This window comes from Oryx dammah, unplaced genomic scaffold (genome assembly GCF_014754425.2).
Source record: "Oryx dammah isolate SB20612 unplaced genomic scaffold, SCBI_Odam_1.1 HiC_scaffold_21, whole genome shotgun sequence".
Classification (NCBI taxonomy): Eukaryota; Metazoa; Chordata; class Mammalia; order Artiodactyla; family Bovidae; genus Oryx; species Oryx dammah.
In genome coordinates this window covers 53,979,720-53,997,355 of record NW_024070205.1, presented here as the reverse complement: position 1 = coordinate 53,997,355, position 17,636 = coordinate 53,979,720, and the positions used below count along the sequence as shown (strand labels likewise).

The following is a 17,636-nucleotide window of genomic DNA, read 5'->3' as shown; positions in this document are numbered from 1 at the left end:
GCTATTGATTTTCCATGTTCCCTTCTGAATTTTTAATGTACATTTACATATTTTATATAGTTTTTCTCAAAAATGCCATATGAAATTATATTGAACTTTCTCACTTTGTCTTGGCGCCCTTTCTGTATCAGTATATATCTGTGTAAGTGTACCTCTAAGAATTCGTTCTGTGCAGTGTTCCACAGTATAGATGTACTACCATTAATTAAGCATCCTTCTATTAATAAATGGGCCTTTAGGTTGCTCTCACTTTTTTCCTTACTGTAAACCACACCTCAGTGAACATCCTTGCAAATGCACGCTTATGAACACGTACCATTTGCTCTTAAATGAGATCTTGCTCTGCCCTCCTTTCCATTTTTTGTTCACAAGCAGTATCTCATAACCTCCATCAGTGTACTCTTTTCCAGGTTGTGGCCGAAAGTACAGGATCAAGGCAGAAAATTCACATTTTAGACCTGGCTCTTCGTTGACTTTCTCTGTAAACTTGTACCTTTTTCTCCTTTGTTACGTGAAAACAAAGATTAGAAGGAAGACTTTTAGAGTTTCCTACAGTTCTAACAATTTCTTGTTCTAATTAGGCTTGCAGGTATGATACCATTTATTCTTATTATATTCAGCTAGTAGCAAGTGCCATTTGAATCTTGAAAAGTAAATCATAAAGGTTCACTATGCTTATGAACAAAAGTGCATTACTTTAGTCTTCATTAGTCTTCTGCATTACTTCCTTACTGATGCTTAAATGCCATTTCCAGATGAACTACTAGTAATGGTGGTGGTGGTAGTGTGGTATTAATGGTAGTAGTAGTAACAGGAAACTATTACTCACGGAGTTCATTCTTTGTATTATTCATTTCTCACAAATACTGAGAAATTAAAGGACTTGTTCAAGATAGTTCAACTAATGAGTTTCATTGGTTTAGACTTTAACTCACATTTTTTAATACGTGCATATATATTCTTTTTCAGATTCTTTTCTACTATAGGTTATTACAAGACACTGAATGTAGTTACCTGTGCTATCCAGTAGGACCGAGTTATTTATCTGTTTTAACTCACATTGTTTGATTACTAAGTTCACCTGTTTTCTTAAAGACAGTTGCCTCATACTCAAATATTTAATTTCTGCTCAATTTCTTTTTTAACAGTTATAAAGATTTGTCTATTTATTATTACATGCTCTCTAAATATTAGTCCACATCCAACCTTTCCCTTGCTCTCCTTGTTTATTTTTTTAAAGATTTTTTTTTATGTAGACCATTTTTAAGGTTTCTATTGAATTGGTTACAATATTGCTTTTGTTTTATGTTTTGGTTTTTTTGGCCCCAGGGCATGTGGAATTTTAATCCGGGAGATGGTGATGGACAGGGAGGCCTGGCATGCTGCGATTCATGGCATCGCAAAAAGTCGGACATGACTGAGCGACTGAACTGAACTGAACTGAGGAGGGATCAAACTCGAACTCCCTGTTTGGGGAGCAGAGTCTTAACCACTGGGCTGCCAGGGAAGCCCCTCTCCTAGTTTTTTTTTTTTTTATGGTAGTGGGACTCTGGTCTGTTACAGTAGTTTGAGATGTCAAAGTGACCAGTCCTTTTGAGTCAACATCTCTTGAGCAGTCAGGACATGCGTTATGCAAGTAGTTGTGGTTATTGTTATCTTTCAAATCACTTGACAGAGACCGTAAACATTTAGCTCTAGTGCACGAAGATGAATTAAAGGCCAACCTTAGCTTGTCTACAGGGTATCTGTTTCATCTTCATGTTAGACCCCAAGCGTGCCAGTGATGATTCATGGAAATACTTAGTGATGAAGATTGGTTTTGTTTTTGTTGGAAATCTTTTAAAGAATGCTTATCAAAGTGTGGATTCTTTATTTTCAGATACTTTCTTCATAACATGCCAGCATTGAACTGAAGTTATTAATTGCAGAATACCCCTTTTACAAAAAGGCAATGCGGCACAATCCTGTGGGACTAAAATATGGAACTGCTGAGACTAAAATATGCTACTTTAAGCATTTTTTAATTTAAATTTGGTTATTACCATGAAGTGGAAAATGTATTTCCTTCACAGCATTCTAGTTGTTCAGAAATATACAGAACTCTTTTTTTCCACAGCTTTGGTTTTCCTGAATGCTAGGAAAAGCTATTTGGAATTTGTGAAACTTGATACTGTCCCTTTCTAAGTTGTTACATTAATTCTGCAGTTACCTCAACAATTGAACTCTCTAGATGGGCAGAATGTTTTCATGTTTTAGCAGTCCCATTTCCCTCACCCTACAATCTGCCATTCTTTTCCCAAAAATTATCAAAAGAAAGAGGAAAGGTGAGGGAAACCAAGAAACAGACCATTTGTAGCTTTTCTACATTCCTTCCTGTTTCCTGTTAACTTTTTCCCTCCCATACATTTTTTAATGACCTTTTTAAAAGATCTTCCTTGCTTCTGTATTTCCCCCAACCCCCATTGTCATGATTACCCTTCTTTGTACCCCCCACCCTCCCTTCTTCTGAGAACTCTACACTCTCATTAGTTGGTCCCTTGACCAATATATGTGCACATACCACAATTCACTGGTCATCTGAGCTGGAGCCAAGGTTCTAACTGCTATTACAGTTCTCAAATGTGAAGTGCCAGAGGCAGTTAATTACTTAACATGAGTACTGAGTTTGCAAGTGCTTTATTTCTTTTTTTTGAAAGAAGAGTTGAATTTAGCTCTACAATCATGTCACTGTTACCCAGTCACATACAGAAATATTTTCTTGAGTGGGAGAGAGAATGACACTCCAGCTAGTCATCTGGGGATTGTGCACAACCCAAGCTTATTTACAATACAGCCTGTAGAAGTTGTGCTGTGGAGCCTGCAAATGTCATCCACCTTGGGGCTTTTTCTCAGTAGAAAACAGAATGTCTACAACCCTAACCAAAGAACAAGCAGATGTTTTCACCTAAGATTATTATTTTTTATTTGTTTTTTTGGCATGTGTTTTGACCAGATGCTATTAAAAGGTGAATGAACCTTGGAAAAACATGGTTTCTCTCTTTTTGTTTTTACCAGTTGTTATTTAGCAACACAAGACTGAGGTTAGGAGGAAAAAAATCATTCTGCAGATTTTATTAGATAGCTATTAAAAGTAGCAAATCAGAAAGATGGTACAAATGAAGAAAGACCAGTTTTGGTCATGAAAGTATATGGTGGATTCTCTCGCCTGCCTCCTTAAACAGCTATGTTCTGGTAAGAGATTGTAGAGCAGAATTCAAGATGGCAACACCTTAAACCATAAATCAAACAGGTTTCGTGTTTTACCTGCAGTTGTGGTTTTGGTGTTTCAAACATCTGTTTGTCATGTACATTAGTGTAAAACTTCAAAGGGATCTAATGTTTTCCCAGAAGGTATCTTTGCGGTAACCTCAATTTTTCTTTCTCAACTGATGTCAACAATCTCTTCTTATTGTCTCAACCTTAACATAAAATGAAGTTTTTACTTAAGCAGAAAGAATGTGATGAATATATAGTTGTTTCTGTTCCTTGGGAATAAACTAGTTGTAGATCCATGAATTTCTCAGTTTAAAAAAAAAAAAGTTAATGGGGGTGAATAGGAGGAAAAAGAATGTTTATATTTGTAACAATCCAAAATGTATATAATAAAACATCTTTTTTCTTTTTTCTTTTTTTTTTTTTGCAACTGCTGGGTATGATCCAGCCCAGAGCTATGGCTCTGGGGGTCACCTTCAGTCTAAAGACAGCAAAATCTGTTAATTTCTTGTGGAAATTTAAGAGGTAGTTTTGAGGATGTGTAACTTGAAAAGTGAGAGTGACAAGTTAAGGTTTTGTGTGCAAGTTAAGTGACTGGCTTCTTTGGTCATTGTCTCCCTCTCTGTAAAGATAAATCTTCTTGCAAAGCTCATTAATAGCTTCATCATTGGTGTTCAGATAGCATGTTCTTTAAAAAGCAGTGTGTGGTTGTGGTGATGGTCACACAACTCTGTGGAAGCACTAAGGCCCATTAACTTGTACGCTTTAAATGGAATAATTATCCTTGGAAGGAAAGCTGTAACAAACCTAGAGAGTATATTAAAAAGCAGAGACATCACTTTGCCTACAAAGGTCTATATAGTCAAAGCTGTGGTTTTTTTCAGTAGTCATGTATGTAAGAGTTGGACCATAAAGAAGGCTGAGCACCAAAGAATTGATGCTTTCGAATTGCGGTGCTGGAGAATACTCTTGAGAATCCCTTGGACATCTAGGAGATCAAGTCAGTCAATCCTACAGGAAATCAACCCTGAATATTCATTGGAAAGACTGATGCTGAAGCTGAAGCTCCAATAATTTGGCAACCTGATGGGAAAAGCCAACTCTTTGGAAAAAACCTTGATGCTGGGAAAGATTGAAGGCAAAAGGAGAAGAGGACAGCAGAGGATGAGATGGTTAGATAGCATCACTGACCCAACAGACATGAATTTGAGCAAACTCCAGGAGATAGTAGAGGACAGAGGAGCCTGATGTGCTACAGTCCATGGGGTTGCAAGGCATCGGCATGACTTAGCAACTGAACAGCAATGAATGTGAACTATATCTCAGTAAAACATATTTTTAAAAACATCAATATATAATTATATTTGAGAAGACTGGGGGGGTTTTCCCTTGGTAGATTTCCCTTCGCATCTGTGTATGCATTTGGGTTTCCCTGGTGGCTCAGACAGTAAAAAATCTGGCTACAGTGCAGGAGACCTGGGTTCCATCCCTGGGTTGGGAAGATACACTGGAGAAGGAAATGGCTACCCACTCCAGTACTCTTACCTGGGGAATTCCATGGTCAGAGAAGCCTGATGGGCTACAGTTCATGGGGTCACAAAAAGTCAGACATGACTGAGCATAAGTTACAATTAGATATGTAAGGAATGTCTGTAGCACTTTTAAAGAAGTTTTTACTTTAACCTTTCTGATTAGCCACCAAATTAATGATTCTTGCAGCATCGAATAAAAGGGCCTCTATTATAGGATTCAGAGACACAAACAAAAACTTGCCAAATATAGTAAAATGGTAAAGGAGCTTAGGATTCGCAGATATGAATGTGTTTAAGTTACAGAGGGTGCGTTTGTGTCTATGTGTGTATTTAACAGGTAGATAAACAAATAGAAAATAGAGCTAAATTTACTTGTGTTGATATTTATGTCTTCATTTTCTTGCTGTCCATTGACTACTGATTTCACATCTGTTGAACCTGAGAAAAGTAATAAAAGATTCATTAATTTTCATTAACAAAAGATTCATTAATTAACTAATTCATTAATTCAGAAAACTCTGATCTGACATCTACAAGGGACCCTGCATTATACTAGATTATGGAGATGTGAGCACAAATAAGATAGGTCCCTGTGTGTGCTTTTAATGTCAGTTTTTAGCTTTTAAAGGGAATTCTCTTTATTGTATATATATTTAAAAAGAATAAATTTTAGAGTATTTATTTAGTAATGCTAAATAATGATTTATTTAGTAATGATTAAATGCTAATAATGATTTGTTTTGTAATGCTAAAGAATATTCACAAATATTTGGCCTCATATTTATTTGTGAAGCAACAAGGTCTCTTATGCTCGTCTTACTAGAAACTCTAAATTCCATATCTCCCCACAGAAATACTACTTATTTTCATATATGACAGATGAATACTTTATGATTATCCCTATGTCATTTTCCCCCCTTGGTATTACAGATTGACACACACAAGACTAATAACAGCAAATTAGGGATCAGGAAACATGAATTCTCTCTTCAGCTCTGTTCCTAAGACCCTAAATGACCAGAGGCAAACAGAGGCTCATCTCTAAAAATAGGACTAGGATGGAATGGGGATATGTCTTCTCTAAGACTGTTTCCAGTGCTTGCAATCTCTGGGGTTGTTTCACCTCCTTGAGTATAATATTTTTAAGGGGCTTAGAGTCATCAACGAGGACATGTACAAAACACATGAAATTTAGAACATATGCATCTTTTCTGTAAGCAGATTGATACAAAGTGCATTCTGGAATGTGAGTTCCCTGAAGTTTGGGACCCTGTTGCTCTCATTCATGGCAATACCAGGAGTTAAATAAATATTTTTTAAAGAATGAATACATATATATTAGTGAGACATATAAATAGAGAGGGAGGAATAAGAAAGGAAACTTTTAGATCTCAAAGAAAATCTAAAACAGAGGTCTAACTACTGGAAGAGTAATAGATTGAAGTAGAAAAAACAAAAATAGATGTTTCATTTTGTTTTGTTTCCTCAAAGTATGGGACAGCCTGGTGGCAGATTTCAGATTAGGAGAGAGTACACAGGTAGGAAATTACTCATTTACTAAGCAAATATTTAAGTATCCTCTCAGTATTATTGTAATGGTTATCAAACCTTTTGATCTCACAACCTTTTTACACTTTCAAAATTATTAAGGATCCAGAGGTATTAATATTTTATGTGTTATATCTGATAGGTACCACATTGGAATTAAAACTGAGAAATTTAAATTTTTTAATTTAACTCTTAAAATAATGATTGTAAGTCCTTTACATGTTAACATAAGTTATGAAAAATAATTTCCAAAATGAAAAGAAAAACTTTAGTGAGGCGATTAGCACTGTTTCACATTTTTGTAAGTCTCTTTGATGTGGGTTTAATAGGAGACAGCAGGCTTCTCATACTTGATTCTGCAGTCAGTCTATTGCAGTCTGCTGTTTGGTTGAAGTATATAATATTATGGAGGAAACCCAGCCTTAAAGAGGTATGGGGTTGGAAAAGGGAGGCCCTGAAAAACCCTGAAGGATATGAGGAACTCCCAGGGGTCTTCATCCCACATGGGGAGAACCATTGTCTTCCAGCATGGTGAAACATGAGCAGTGAATTTTGTAACTGAAGAGGCGATATGATATTTCTAGCTGAAGAAGGTATTGATGTCCAAATTAAAAGAAAAAAGATATAAGTAAGAAGCAGCTCGGACTGGAGACAGGTATGTGGCTTCCTGTTGTGAGAGAGATGAGGGAATCTGTAGCTATAGGTTTGGAGAATGTCTGGTATGACTATGATTCCCCTAGGAGGGTGTGATGAACATCTGAGAATATGCCACCTACTGGCATACAAGGTGGCCAACATTCATTATTAAATCCAAAATCTCTCAAATAGAAATGTCTTTTAACTCTTCAAGGATTCTTTCATAAGGAGAGATAATAATTGAAATGTTAAATGTATATATAAAGCATTTGTTTATATTATGATGCCTTGTTTCTGATTGTTTTTCCTTTGCTTTTTTCCAGACCATCCAGACCTTTCAAGTTACCAAAAAGGTAAAGTAGTCTAGATCATCTTATGAAATAAGTACATGCTTTTACCATCTTAGTATTTTCTTTATGTTTTGCTGCTGTTTTTGCATTCCTCATTTGTATTTTTGTGTAGGAAAATTATATTTCCTCTGATTTGGCTGCTTGAGGAATCCTGAACTCCAAAAAGTGATTTTAATCCCAAGGGAGTCTTTTAGCCTTTAAATTCTAGTCGGGTTTGATCATTTATGGGCTTCCCTGGTGGCTCAGCTGGTAAAGAATCTGTCTGCAGTGCGGGAGACCTGGGTTCGATCCCTGGGTTGGGAAGATCCCCTGGAGAAGGGAAAGGCTACCCTCTCCAGTATTCTGGCCTGGAGAAGTCCATGGACTGTACACCATGGGGTCGCAAAGAGTCTGACACGACTGAGCAACATTCACTTTCACTTTGATCATTTATATTTGCATGATTATTTTGAATTCTTTCCTGTAAGGCTTGGCTTCGCAATGTCTTACTTACTGATGAGAGAGAAACCATCCAGCCAACTGCCATGACTTGAACTCACAGCAGTTAATTTCAGATGGCTCGTCTGTGTCTCTTTATAAAATTTTGTTATCATGTTAAGATGGAGGTACTCTTTTATGTGAAAATTTTTAAGTTTTCATTTTTTAGTAGAAAATCAAAGTTTTAAATGGACAATTGTTTCCCAAAAAAAGCATTGTCTCATCAGATGTCCTTTTGCATGGTGATTCCAGATATGAGGTTGTTAAGAAATTCTTCATGATATTTGAAATTCATTTGCTAAGGAAGCTCAGATGCTGATAGCTCTGAAGAGTCCTCAGGAGAGTTATTCTCTTGTTGGAGTAAGATTGCTACATAAATTTTAATTAGTAAATTCCTTTTATACTTAAAAATATTAATTTTTAAATTGTAATCAAATAGACATAGCATAAAATATACCATCTTAACCATTTTAAAGTGTTCACTTCTGTAGCATTAAGTACATTCACATTATTGTACAAACATCACCACCATCCGTCTCCAGAACTTTTTTCAACTTGCAAAACTGAACCTCTGTACCCATTAAATAGTACCTGCTCATTTCTTCCTCCCCCCAGCTCCCAGCAACCACCATTCTCCCCTGTCTCTATGAATTCCATTACTCTAACATCTCATGTGAGTGGAAGAGCACAGCATTTGTCCTTTTGTGACTATCTGATTTCACTTAGCATATTGTCCTCAAGTGTCATCCATGAGCATGCGTCAGAATTTCCTTCCTTTTTAAGACTGAATGATATTCCATAGTATGCATATACTACATTTTTTTTACCCAATTTTGCAACAGAAAAAAATTATGGAAAAAAGATGAAGGAGAGAGGTTATACAAGTAAATATGACACATGAAGAAAATGAATTTCCATTTTTCTGGAAATAATGGGGTCTTCTTAAATGACAAAAAGTTTTACATTTTGAAAGAGTCATATATTTTGTGTTTTTTTTTGTATTTAAAGATTTAATTCTTAGATTCTAAATTTTTCAAAGGCAGTGAGTGTCCACAGTTATTTTTCTTTTTTAAATTTTTTTATTTTACTTCATTTCACCCCACAATACTGTATTGGTTTTGCCATAATATGTATTTTTCTCTGTTAAAAGATTTGTATTTTTAAAAGTTGTAATTTATTCTTTTCAATATATGCACGTGTAAATACAATTTCTTCCTAAAATTAGCTTTTTCTGATTCCCCTTTCCCGCCCTAGCTGGAAGTAATCTTTTCCTTCATAGAATTCACAAAATTTTTTTATCTGTATCCCTGTAAAAATGTACCTCTGTTGACCTAGTTCTGTAGATATTTGTGTACCTGTCTGATTTTCTGAATTAGGCTCTAAGTTCCTTGAGGATAATATCCATATCTATTATGATTTTATTCCCAGAAAGACACTAACTGTTGAATGAGTTTATTACTTCACAAGAAAGAGTTCTGTACTGTTTTCTTCTGTGAAATTCCATAAGCTTCAAATATTCCACTAAATTGATAGTTGATGCCACTAGAAATGGCACCCCACTCCAGTACTCTTGCCTAGAGAATCCCATGGGCTGAAGAGCCTGGTGGGCTGCAGTCCATGGGGTCGCTAAGAGTCGGACACGACTGAGCGACTTCCCTTTCACTTTTCAATTTCATGCATTGGAGAAGGAAATGGCAACCCACTCGTGTTCTTGCCTGGAGAATCCCAGGGACGGGGGAGCCTGGTGGGCTGCCGTCTATGGGGTCACAGAGTCAGACACGACTGAAGTGACTTAGCAGCAGCAACAGCAGCCACTAGAAAAGTTAGGATTAATAACATTTAGAAACACTTACCCTTAAAAGAGAAGAAGGATAAGGAAAATATATTAAAGGAAACAGAAGGGAAGAAACACAGGAGGAAGAGATTTTTTTAGGAAGCAAGCAATAGCTAAAGTGTTAACTATTGCTTAGGTAAAAGAAGATGAAAACCAAGACAGTTGACATTGGCAGTTTCAGAAGACTCATCAGAGCAAAAGCCAGGCTATTAGGGGTTAAGGACTGGGTAGTTGGTCAGAAAAAGAGTACCTCAGGTCTGAAGTACTCACACTCTCTAAAGCCTGGCTCTCCACTCGGAAAGGAAAGGGAGAAAGAGGAGAGGGTTTCCAGAAAGGCAGCAAAAGTCAAGAGAAAAAAATCTTTGTAAACTAAGAGAGGAAAGCTTATTATGGAGGGTCTTATTGTAATACAAATGGTCCATTTAAAACAGGTCCCCCTTATAATGTCACGTGAGCATAAGTTCGCCCTGTAAGATACTTCATTTATTTGTTTTAACAGTTATTGCTGATCTTTTTCCAGCGTAAACCCAATAATAACGTGATTGAGAATCTATGAGTATGTTTGAGGGACTTCCCATGTATGTGTGTGTGCTTAGTCATGTCTGACTCTTTGCGACCCCATTGACTATAGCCCACCAGGCTCCTCTGTCCATGGGATTTTCCAGGCAAGAATACTAGAGTGGGGTGCCATGTTCTCCTCTAGGGAACTTTCCGACCCAGGGATCAAATCCGAGTCTCCCACACTGCAGGGAGGAGTCTTTACCACTTGAGCCATCAAGGTCCATATACCTCATGGAAACTTTAGCAGGGCAGGAGCAGCCTGAACCGGGGTGCTAGGCACCCTGCCCACTCACTTAGATCTGCAGTTCACCCACAAACACAATCCATTCTCCCTGCTCCTTCTGTTATCTGTCATTTTATAGAAGGAGAATGAATCCTTCATATCTGTACTGTTTGATACGTGACCTGTTGAGATGATGATGTGCTCTTTTATATTGGGTTGGTCAAAAAGTTCATTCAGGTTTATCCGTACCATCATATAGAAAAACCCAAACAAACTTTCTGGCCAGCCCAATACAACAGTGCCACAGGTAGTGCTGTGGGCCTAACCTAAGCAGCTGATCAGCAGTAGGGCCTCGAGGAAAACCATCACCTGGTCAGTCAGTCATTAAGAAATGACTGCCTGCTGTCATCCAGAAGCCAGAGAAGTGGACAGCATGTACAGTTATGTTGTAGTGTGGTCTAAAGATGTACAAAATTAGATCAGGCAGATGAAAGACAATTACTACATGGTATACAGAAGAACATACTATAGTAAAAGAGTGATCCTTTGGAAAATTCTTCCAATGCATGTGTAGTTGACTTTTCAGAGAAAAGAATGTGCAGGTCCTTTATTCAAATTTAAACTTAGAATATGTACCTTGAACTCAGATGCATCATGAAGGGAATTAGCTAGAAAAATATAGCTGTAAGATTTATAGGTCATTTTTAATTTCCTTTACTTCTCCAGTTTTCCTGCTTTATTAGATTTTTGTCATAATATTACAACCATTGTCTGGGTTTCATATTATACATGAAACTTTTGTTTCCCACATGGTGCCCGTAGCTACACAACATCCTAGCATAGACAGCAGGAAGCAGAAATAGCCTCAGTCACTGTATGATATTTAGGAGAAACCACTGTCTGAGTGATATTTACTTAAAAGAGTTAGGGCTTTCCCCCTGTGGAGCTTTATGTCCTCAGGATAGTGATTCCATTTCTTAAGTGCGAGCAGTTGTCTCTAGGAAAGGTTAGCATGTGAAACATGTGCTGTGTGAGGAAGGTTAAATGTGTTTGGAAGAAATGTGCTGAAATCACTAATACTGTAAAGTTTCCATATGTAGTCCATGCACAGATATAGTAGAGAGCAGTGCTGTAAAATCAAAACCAAATGTTTTCAAAAGCAAGAAAAAGCAATTATTGAACGAGTTTTTAAGATTGCTGTGCATGTGTGCAGATTTTTCAAGAACACAAACAAAAAGTCATTATATAGGTAAATTAAACCACAGTATGAAAACTAAGCAATTTGGAGCCCATGGCCTTCTATTGATAACATGTTTGTAGGTAAAAATGCATAACTTCTGGTTTATTTGAAAGAAAATTGATCCATTTAATATAAAGTATAATGAGTAATTGTGTAAGCCTGGAGCCCTTTTCACTTCATAGGGCTGATATTTTAAAGGTCTAAAATGTAAAGGACTTTTTTAAAAACCTGAAGCAATGAACAGAAAGTCTCAAATGTGCTATTGACAAAGGATTTTATTGCTTCAAACCAGTTACTTTCATCTTGGTTTGCACTTGGTGGAGGAGGAAATAAAGTATAGAAAATATAAGCATTGGGTGTGTTCTGGAAATACGAACAATTCTGACCACTTGGTGTTTACATTTGAACAACTACAATCAACATATTGTGATTTATGTGTTTTTAATACACTCAGAATTATTCTTAAGTTATTTCACCTTACCTAGCATAGTTTTTCCTTAATGAGTTTTTAAATGCAGAATTTACAGTTAGTGAATCATGTTCAAACTTGAAGTCCTTTGAGTCTATATGATTTTGCACAGAGAAATTAAGAGTATGGCTTAGGAATTTAATTCTAAATGACAGTTTTGGAAAGCATCTGTTTGTGGCAAGTTGACTTATTCTTGATGTCTTTTGTTTCTCTTGTGTTTGAAGCAAGAGATGATATCATAGTGGCTAAGAAGCCAGACTCTTAAACCAGACTATCTGGCTTCCTAGCTTTGTGACTTTTTTTTTAAAGATATAATTGATATGTAGCATTATATTAGTTTCAGGTGTATAACACAATAATTTGATATTCATATGTAATGTGAAATAATCACCACAATAAGTCTAGTCAACATTCATCACTACACACAGTTACAAATTTTTTTTCTTTCTTGTAGTGAGAACTTTTAAAATCTACTCCCCTAGCAGCTTTCAAATATACAGTATAGTATTATTAACTATAGTTACTGTGCTGTACATTACATCCCCAGGACATACTTGTTTCATGACCGGGGCCAGCTTGTGACTTTGAACAAGTTATTCAACCTGACCGTGCCTCGGTTTCACCTCATAAAGTTGTTGTGAGAATTCTGTGAGATGATAATCTATGTAAAGAATCAGAGCAACTGGAACTCTTAGTGGGTGCAAGCTATTATTCTTTATTCTCCTAAGGTTGCTTTTAAAAGAAAAATAATGAAAAATGCCTGTGCAAGTGCTCCCTTAAAGCATAATTATGTTATATTTTAACTTCCTTATTAAAATTTAATGTGAATATCTCCATGAAGCCAGATCTATGAAGTTGAGCGATCAGAATATAAAAATCAGCCATCTATTCTTAGAGACATCTTGTAGCTTTTTTCAGAATTGTAGAGCCACAAGCTTTCTTTAAACTGCCAGCATGATTTTGAAGAAAAAACTCAAAATATCTGAGTAAGAAGGCTATTTCAAATGAGCCAGAAATAGCCATCACAGCAGCCCAATGAGCTAACACTGTTGAGACTTGAATAGTAATTGTCCAGAAATTAGATGTTTCTTTTCTTCTCTGATAAAAATTCAAGAAACCTGAAGTTGGCAGAATACATTTTGAATTTTAGAAGAGTTCAATTTAGTCAACTTCTATTAAGCACTAAGTTGTTAGCAAGAATGGCAAGCATCAGGTTAGGAAGGCCTGGTCCAAGATCTTATGGAAGGGCCCAGAAACAGGTCTTTCAGTGGAAGATAGTAAATGAGGGTATGGGAAGGGTATTGGGAGAAATGACTTGACTGTGGGATATGGTAACAGAGAGGAGTTTCTGAGGTATAGTAAGAAACCACAGCCAGGCCATGGTGATTAGAGAATTGAGGGAAGATAGATACATGGGTGTTCATCTAATCAATAGTGACCAAGCACCTTTTAAAAGACACCATTTTGCAGACAGGATCATCCATATCATTTTTCTCTTTGCCCAGCAGAAATAGAGACACAGACGTAGAGAACAGCTGTATGGATATCAAGGGGGAAGAGAGGATGGGAGGAATTGGGAGATTGGGATTGACATATACATACTACTGATACTTTGTGTAAAATAGATAACCAATGAGAACATACAGGGAACTCTACTTAATGCACTGTGGTGACCTGAAATGGAAAGGGATTCCAAAGGGAGGGGATATATATATATATATATATATATATATATATATATATGAATGGCTGATTCGTTTTGCTGTACAGTAGAAACTAACACAATATTATAAAACAACTATCCTCCAATAAAAAAATAATTTTCAAAAAAGAAAGTATATAAATGTTTAGCAAAAAGAAGAAGGCACTAATATTGTACTAAATCAACCACTCAATCAAATCAAAAGTCTCTGCCCTCATGTAGCTCACAGTCTAGTGGATAAGTTCATCATTGTTCTATGTCCAACTTTTTGTTTTAACTAAAAGAATGGTTAATAGGTTTATGGGGAGGTTTCAAGTCGGTTTGGTTATTCTTAAGACTTACAGGCTTTCCCGGTGGCTCAGCAGTAAAGACTCTGTCTGCCAGTGCAGGAGATGCAGCTTTGTTCCTTGGGCCGGGAAGATCCCCTGGAGAAGGAAACGGCAACCCACGCCAGTATTCTTGCCTGAAGAATTCCGTGGACAGAGGCAGCTGGCAGGCTGCAGTCCTTAGGGTCACAAAGAATTGGACATGACTTAGCATCTAAAACAACAATTCTTAAAGCTTTAGCTGAACCTGTTTATGGGCTGGGTTCTTTTTCAAGAAGTGATGGAGTGAAAGTAGGGAGAAAGGAATAACTGGAGAAACAAAAGTTCTGGAAGAGACTGCAAAGAGGATGGAGCCTCTGTTAAAATATATTTCTTTCCACTTAGAAAGTGTAGATTCAAGATCTTTTTTCTAGGCACAGATAAAGCAATGAAATATTACTTGTCAGAAATGGACATTATGCTCACTTTCAGGTGGTTAGATAGCATCACCGACTCAACAGACATGAATTTGAGCAAACTCCAGGAGATAGTGAAAGACAGGGAAGCCTAGCATACTGCAGTCCATGGATTCACAAAGAGTAGCACCTGAGGAGCAACGGTTTATAATCTCATTAGATCTTTCGTTGATAAATACCAGCACTAGGTCTGAAGTAGGAAGAATTAACTAATTGCTCTGTTAGGTAGTGAAAAAACTTCACTCTGCTTCTAAGAGGCTTTCTCTGTGCTCTCTCTCTGCTTTTGTAGTTACGCAGCCCTGATAGCAGACTGGCCTGTGGTTGTCCTGGGCACGTGCACGGTGTTCATCGTGGTCTGTGCCTTGGTTGGAGTATTAGTGCCAGAGCTTCCTGATTTCTCTGATCCACTGCTGGTAAGGAAAACTGAGCCAATAGAATCTGCTCATCTATTTTATTTGGCCTTCAATCATCTCAAAAGATTAAGCATTTTAGGACACTTTGTCTTATGTTATCTAGTACCCTCTCTTTTGCAACCTTCTCAAGCCATCAGTAAGTATAGTCACTTTCTGAAAGAGGGAAGACTTGTCTGTATTCTCAGGTTCTCAAAGGCGGTCAAGGAACTCGCTCACCTTCAAAAATCTGGAAAGCTGTTTCTTGGTTTCCATGTTAAGCTCAAAAGCTGTAAATTGGAGAAACTGCAGACTATAAAAACATTTTCACAAAATCTTTAAAACTAGAATGTCACCTTTTTTTTCCCGAGGAAGTTAAAGGAATTTCAGTGTTACTAAGAGAGCAGGGTCTGTTTTTAAGTATTGATAGATGTCCCTCGGGTATGGAATAGGGAGGAAAATATGAATGAGGATAATGATAATGATAAACTCTTTGTAAAACATGCATAATGTAATTTAATTTGACAATGATGTTTTATAACATAAAAATAAGTATTTACTAAATGCTAGGGATGCATGTGGAAGAGAAGCTTCAGATAAGTTTTCTATCCTCTTTCCTGAGATATGTAACATACCAAGAATCAGGCTGTTTTGTCACAGAAAATAGGTGATCATTATTATGTCAAATCATCTTGTTTTAATGCAGTTCACCTCTGGAGTAGCTGTGAAGAACGCATTTATTTTCTGTCGAAAGCTATCCATCACCTTGACATTGCCTTCCCAAGCTGTTTTAACTGTACTTAGCCTGAAATGAAGTACACTAATGGGAATTTGTAATATTTTGCCTTAGGGTTTTGAACCAAGAGGGACTGCAATAGGCCAGAGACTGGTCACATGGAATAACATGGTGAAAAATACAGGATACAAAGCAACGTTAGCAAATTACCCCTTTAAATATGCAGATGAACAAGCCAAAAGGTAACCGTTTATTAACTTTTAGACAAAACACTGCTAATGAATTCCACTTATAAACACTGCCTGAGCAAAACAATTACATCTGAAATGTGTGGCTCAAAATCTTTACCACTGAATGTGTTGAAATTATCATTGTCTTTTAAGATTGTGTTGTCTGTTAGTGAAGGTTTGGGTCTGGTTTTTTTGTTTTTTTTTTTTTACCTTTTTCCGAAGTGAGAAAATGAATGGTGGTTGCTTATGCCCATCTGTCCAGCTTCATACCAAGCACTAAATAGGCCATGACTTTGAGGCAGTATTGTTACCAGTAGGCTTCTCATCCTTGGAATGGTGAGGACCTGACTGAAGACCAAATTGTGTTCCATTTCAGCCATCGGGATGATAGGTGGTCAGATGATCATTATGAAAGAGAGAAGAGAGAAGTTGACTGGAACTTCCACAAGGACAGCTTTTTCTGTGATGTTCCAAGTGAGTGGCATCATAAATGACAAACCTCTCCGAGTTTCCTGGGATTGAAAGTGACTGATAACCTATATTGTCTGGGTGTATGTGACTGGTCACACAGCTTTAGTGTTTCTATCGTGCTTCAAGAGATTTTGTTTAATTAACTTGTAATTTTACTTCTCTAGGTTAGTCAACCACTAATCTGAATTTATTTACCTATAAATAAAAAAAATAATGAGCGAAAAAGAAAAAAATAATAAGAAAGAGAGCATTGAGTTATAGCCAGTTTAAAGACGGATATAAATCTAATAAAATTATTGACCTCGCTCAATATTTCAAGTCATCTTAAAAAACTCCTTGTACATATTTTTAGATTGAACCCTGAAACAATCTACTGTCAAAACACCTGTATTAATAGCCTTCTTGTGCCTGCCTTGTCATTAGGCATTAGTGGAAGAAAGACGAACAAATAAAGTCCAGAGGTTCAAAGCTTGCATGCCTCAGCGACCCAGCTCATATATGGATGAGATAAGTGAACTGAGTTAAGACAGCAGGAAGTGATGGTGACTGAAGAGTATATGGCAGAATATGGCCTTGAAAAAATGAGGGCCCAAATATTGTAAGAAATTCCCAGAGGCCAGGAATCTTGATTTCAATATGGCATCACAGATCTCTAAATGTTGGCAGCAAATTCACTAAACAAAATCTGCTGTAGCCTAGAGTCAGCCTGGTTCCTCTGTAGCTGCCAAGAAAGAAGAGTTCAGGGCCTCAGAGAAACATGTTTAACTTTGTATATCACTGATTAGCCCTCATGGTTACAAGTGAGGAATTGTGATAACTTCAATTTCTGATTAAGTAAATATTAACATTGAAGCTCCTTTGGTTTCAGCTTTTTTTGTTGTTGCTGAAAATCCTTCTAAGATGTGTTTTTTTCTTATCTTCTTAGATCACTAGGGGACCTGATTGGGTCTTAGATGTTTCTATATCTATTCAAACTTCAGGGTCTTTGTCTTGAAGACAGGAGTTTACTAAAGAAAACTTTGTGACCATTAATAAATGCTCATGTAATAAAGCTTTATTCATAAATTTGCAAATTGATTTTCTTTGTTCCCACATTTGGCATTTTCGATCATATAAAATTAACCTACTTTGTTTCAGTTCACTTATGTTAATTTTTTAATGGCTGAGGGAACAGAAACAGTACTTATTGAGCACCTGTTTTTCAG

General features: G+C 36.7%; 1 protein-coding gene across 1 annotated transcript in view; it reads left to right on the top strand.

The window, feature by feature from the left end:
- DISP1 (dispatched RND transporter family member 1) overlaps positions 1–17,636 on the top strand; it is a 219,262-nt gene that overhangs the window by 189,168 nt on the left and 12,458 nt on the right. The window contains exons 3-6 of the mRNA XM_040263713.1: positions 7,292–7,321; positions 14,895–15,018; positions 15,845–15,972; positions 16,337–16,434. Coding sequence (XP_040119647.1) covers positions 7,292–7,321; positions 14,895–15,018; positions 15,845–15,972; positions 16,337–16,434 — 380 coding nt within the window. The remainder of the gene's footprint in view (positions 1–7,291; positions 7,322–14,894; positions 15,019–15,844; positions 15,973–16,336; positions 16,435–17,636) is intronic.